We start from the raw sequence: 5,468 nt of genomic DNA, 5'->3' as shown, positions 1-5,468 counted from the left end.
CCTGTTCATGTGTGTTCCATATGTATTAGGTGCACATGTGTGTGCTTGTGTGTAGAAGGTCGTGGTCAACCAGGTGACTTCTTTGATCATACTCCACCTTATTTTTTGAGTCAGGGTCTCTCAGAGCTCAGAGCTCATCCATTTGGCTAAGTTAGCTAAATTTGGCTAGGTTGGCTGACTGGGGAATGAGTTTCCAGGATCCTCTGGTCTCTGCTCTACCCTATCCGGGTCCTCCACCGGCACTAGGGTTATGGAGGTATGCCACCATGCTGGGCAATTTTTTTCTTTTTTTTTCGGTCTTTTTGATACAGGGTCTCCCTGTAGCCTCAGCAGGCCTGGAACTCACTATGTAGACTAGGCTGGCCTTGAACATGGCCTCCATCATTTTAAAGATGGGAATGGTCCCTTGAATTCCGCTTTTTTATTTCTTTTTCTTTTTTTCGTCTTTTTGAGACAGGGTCTCTCTGTAGCCCCAGCTGGCTTGGAACTCAATATGTAGACCAGGCTAGCCTCAAACTCACAGATACTCCTGCCTCTGCTTCTTGAGTGCTGGGATTAAAGGTGTGTCCAAGCCCAGCGAGAAAATGCGTAACACAGAAAAGAATGTCATTGGATAAAATTTAAGATGCTAAACTCAGAGAAACAGAAATTAAAATAATAGGCCTCATTTCTGGGATGGGGAACACATGTTAGAAAACAGTTGAAAAGTTTTAATTAGGTCAAGTAATTTGAGATTATAAGGAAGCTCTCACTAAGTGGTAGAAGAGTAAATTGATGATGCTGGGGGAAGGGAAATTAGCAGCACCTAATACAATGTCTAAGAATTTCCATATATTTTAGATGACTTTTTTATGGTTATAGCTATATATTTAAGTATCTACAAATATATACATATATTCAGCAGTTTGACAAAGAATTACATGTTTTTTCTACTTTCATTTTTATTATTTCTGGGATATTTATTAGAGTGAAAATTCCATTCTGTTATCTTATTAAAGATGGTTAATTTTGACTGACAACTTGACTGGATTGAGAGATGCCTAGGAGATTAGCAAAGTGCACTTCTGGGAATGTCTGTGACAGGTATTTCCAGAACGATTAGATCACAAGGGCTCTGAACCAATAAGGAGGTTGATTCACTGATGGAGTCAAAATTTAAAGATACAAGCCAGGCATGATGGCACACACTTATAGTCCCAGCACTGGGAGGCATGGCCATTTATTTGAATCTAGCTTCAGCAAATAGTGAGTGCTAGACAAGCCAGGGTTGCATAGCAGGAAAACTAAACAATAAATAAACAGATTTAAAGAAGTTGTTGGAAGATGGTGGGAATGTGGAAGGTGGGCTCTACCTGGAGGAAGTGCACTGGGGTGTATCTTTGAAGGGTCGTCTTGGCCTGCCCCCTTCCTATCCTTATTTCTCTGTTTTCTAGCCTGAGGTTAAAAGCTCCTTCTGCCACATTCTCCCGCATCCATGACATTCTGCCTCACTTCATGACCAGACTGAAATCCTTATTAAATCTGAAATCTGAAACACAGACCAAACAAGTATTTTTCTTTTAAGCTGTTTTTCTCAAATATTTATACAACATCAACAAGTCTGACTAACACACTTTTAAATGTTGAAAGACAGCACATGCTAAGGGTTGGGTGACTTATCTAACAGCTTTATTTCTACAACATGCAAAATGCTATGGTTTCACATTCAAAGGAATCAGATAGTAACCTATTCAAATCTACCTCCTGTTAATTCTGAGCCAACTCTCAGCACCTCAATTTTTTTCCTTTTTAAAACAGGTTTTAATTTAATTAAGATCTTTTATCATTTTATGACAATGACTAATTCTGCCAAAACTGAGGACCAGTTGGCACCCATCCACATATCTTTAAATTGCAATCTAATTTTGTTTTTTAGTACATCATAGCTAAACATTAGACTTGATAAACACAGTAAATGAATCAACTCTAGCCAGGTATCGCGGTGCATGGCTACAGTCCCAGTACTGATAGGCAGAGATGGGAGGGTTGGGAGGAGTGGGCCACTTCCTGTGCCAGGTGGCTTAGTCTTTTTTTACTGTGATTCCATGTTTAAGAGAACTGATTTATATCATCAGAGTACCCCTGAAAGAGGAAGGAAGTAAGAGTTTTCTCTATGAAATATTTTTTATTTTTAAACTGTCTAAAAACAAAAGCCAGGGTTGGTGAGCTGGCTCAGTGTGAGGATGTTTGTTGCCAAGCCTGAAGACCTGAGTTTGATGCCAAGAGCTCACGTGTTGAAAAGAGAGAACTGACTTCCCCAAGTTGTCCACGGACCTCTACATAGGTGCTGTGACTCTCTCACACACTGGAATAAATATAATTTTTTAAGAAAATGATAAAGGCCACAATTTGGAGCCAGGTGTGGTGGCGCACACCTTTGATCCAAACACTTGGGTGGCAGAGGCAGGCAAATCGCTATGAGTTTGAGGCCAAACCTGGTCTACATAGTGAGTTCCAGGCCAGCCTGGGCTGCAGAGAGACCCTGTCTCAAAATGACAAAAATAAAAATAAAAAGCCAATATTTGGTCTTTGTGCACTTTAGTTGAACACTAGACATGAGATTGCACACTATAAAACTTAAAAACGGAGAAGACTCACATAGTCTTATGACTCTTGCAAATCTAAAAAATAAAATGTCAATATAGAAATATAAGCCAGTGATGGTGCTGCACACCTGTAGTCCTAGCACATGGGAGGTGCTAAGGGGTTTTGGAGTTCAAGGGCATCCTCAGCTAGATAGCAATTTTGAGGTCAGCCTGAGCAACAGAAAACAAACAAAATGAACCCAAGGTAATGGACACTGTGTTTCCTATTTAAAGTTAAAGCCACTTCATACATCTATCTGCATCAATACTAAGAATCTCTAAAAATATTAAGAAACTTCAAGGATGGAAAGAAGGAGAAATGATAGAAATGGAAGTTTCTTTAAAGTTCAAAGTTCTATTTGTAGAGTAAAGATTGAGAAACTCCAAAATGCAACAAGAAAAAAATCCCTGAGTATAACAGCCATCAGATGCAGCATTATATTGGAAAACACGGATGGTGCAGCCTTAAATAAAACCCATGGCAAGGTTAAAATGAGAAAGAAAAGTATGAGAAGCTATTAGAAAAGTACATACAGAAACCAAATTTTCTAAAATATTTTAGTTAAAAAATATATAGCAACTCATGAAATGGCCAGTTTCTGGTAATCTGTAAAATGACAAACACAAAATGATAAACACAAAACACACCAGATATTTGTTCTCTGGGCCTTTTAGAAATCACGGAGTTTTCCCTTTGACCACATCACGTGAATCTACCAAGTGATACACATACCAAGGGAATGGATACTGTTCACAGTGATGGCCCTAGCCAGGCATGAGGGAGCATGCCCATAACCTCAGCACTTAGGAGGCCGAGGCAGGAGGGTCCTGAATTCAGGGCCAGCCTAGGCCACATAGCTAGACCCTGTGTAAAGAAAAGAAACAAAGAAAAAAGAAAAGGAAAGACATTCCTACCCATGAAAATTACCATGACAAAATCGGGAGTCCATATGGCAGCTGTTGGCACTGCTGAATGCAAGTTAAAGGCAAGATTCTCGAAAAGAAAATTAATGTGTATAAAGTATATGAAGCACTCTCAAGGCCCGGGAAGCACCTGATGTATGTGAAGGAACCTAAACCAGGACTATGAAGGGGAAGCTGAAGGGACCGGCACCTGCGTTCAGCTGAAGACCAGCCGTTCTGCCCTGAAAACCAATGGCAAGGAGCCTGCTGCAGAGCCATTCCTATGAACTTGTGGCTTGACTGGAATAAAAATGAAATAAGGGGCTGGAGAGATGGCTCAGCGGTTAAGAGCACTGACTGTTCTTGCAGAGGACCCAGGTTCAATTCCCAGCACTCACATTGTGGCTACAAACCGTCCTTAACTCCAGTTCCAGGGGAATCCGAAGCCCTTCTGACCTCCATGGCATTGCATGACACGGATGCACTCATACACGTGAAATAAAAATAATTAAATATTAAAAAAAGAAATAAGGCCCCTGGACTATAAAAATGTCTTTTTCTTAAGAAGAAGTACAGTGTCCTGCCTCCTAAAGAAATATTTAAAGCAAAAGAGTAAAAAACAGGGAAGGGGAGGTCTGGAGAAAACAAAGGTTTGATTAGAGCAGATCTCTATCAGAGGTAAAGGATGCGCCAGATTTTGGTCACTATGACAAAATCTCTAACAAAAACAATTTAGGAGGAGGAAAGCTCTATTTTTGGCCCATAGTTCCAGAGGATTTAGCCTGTCTTCTTTAGTGGTGACACAAAACTTTCTGATGAAGGATACGCAATATCAAAGCTCAGGGCCACCGGGCAGCAGGGAGGGGCCAGGGACAAGACGAAAGGATGCGCCAGATTTTGGTCACTATGACAAAATCTCTAACAAAAACAATTTAGGAGGAGGAAAGCTCTATTTTTGGCCCATAGTTCCAGAGGATTTAGCCTGTCTTCTTTAGTGGTGACACAAAACTTTCTGATGAAGGATACGCAATATCAAAGCTCAGGGCCACCGGGCAGCAGGGAGGGGCCAGGGACAAGACGTCCCCCTTCAAAGCCATGCCCACAATGACCTATTTTACCTCACCTGCTAAAGTTTCCCCAGTCTCCAATAAACCACTAAGTTATGAATCGTGGTGGGTCAGAGCCCTTAGGATCTGATCACCTCCCAAAGCCACCAGCCCTCAACCCTGTGCACTGGGGGATCAAGCCTTCAACATGTGAGTATTTAGGGGATATTTACAGTTCACTGCATACCAAAGAAAGATACTGGACTCAGTTTATACCAGGAAGTATCTCTTTTAGCTTTGCTCCTGTCAGATACTAAATTATTTCAAACCAGAAAGTGGGATTTAGCAACATGGATTTTGCTACCCCAACCCCTCCAAAAACCCAAGCAAAATAAGACTTAAGCCTTTTGACCAAGACCCCTGATAAGTAGCAAACCTAGACAAAATAGCATCTCAAACCTAGAGGGGACTGGGAAGAACTCCCCCAACACCTCAGGCCCAGTCCACTTCCGTCTGCTTTCCTGAGGCCACAATACCCTGGTGGTCACGAAGCTCTAGGCAGCCTCTAGTCATCCTTCCCTCTTTTAAAGTGAGACCACGCACACTCAGACTTGTCCTAACTTTAGAGTCACACCCTTATGGAGCAACAGCCCCCTTATGAATGCTAGTCCCCCACAATGAAATTCTGTCTTTGATACATCCCCACAGAGATCCAAGTGTGTTTGTAAACCAAATCTCAAGATTTACAACGCTTACCTAGCTTTCCATACTGAATTATTTTAATTATTTACTCAACCATCTAAGCTTTAGTATTTTGGATAGTTTCCTTCAGGTTTTATAAGATTTTATCAAAATGATCTAATCTATTAAAATATTTACATATTTAGCCACCAAT

General features: G+C 41.0%; 1 protein-coding gene across 1 annotated transcript in view; it reads right to left on the bottom strand.

The window, feature by feature from the left end:
• The window catches only part of Slc9b2 (solute carrier family 9 member B2), a 34,908-nt gene that overhangs the window by 7,960 nt on the left and 21,480 nt on the right, over positions 1 to 5,468 (bottom strand). The window contains exon 10 of the mRNA XM_008826195.3: positions 3,540 to 3,618. Within this exon, the coding sequence (XP_008824417.1) occupies positions 3,540 to 3,618 (79 nt within the window). The remainder of the gene's footprint in view (positions 1 to 3,539; positions 3,619 to 5,468) is intronic.

The sequence above is a fragment of the Nannospalax galili genome, unplaced genomic scaffold (genome assembly GCF_000622305.1).
Source record: "Nannospalax galili isolate Female #2095 unplaced genomic scaffold, S.galili_v1.0 scaffold189, whole genome shotgun sequence".
NCBI lineage: Eukaryota > Metazoa > Chordata > Mammalia > Rodentia > Spalacidae > Nannospalax > Nannospalax galili.
The sequence above is the reverse complement of the archived record's forward strand: the minus strand, read 5'-3'. Positions and strand labels throughout refer to the sequence as shown.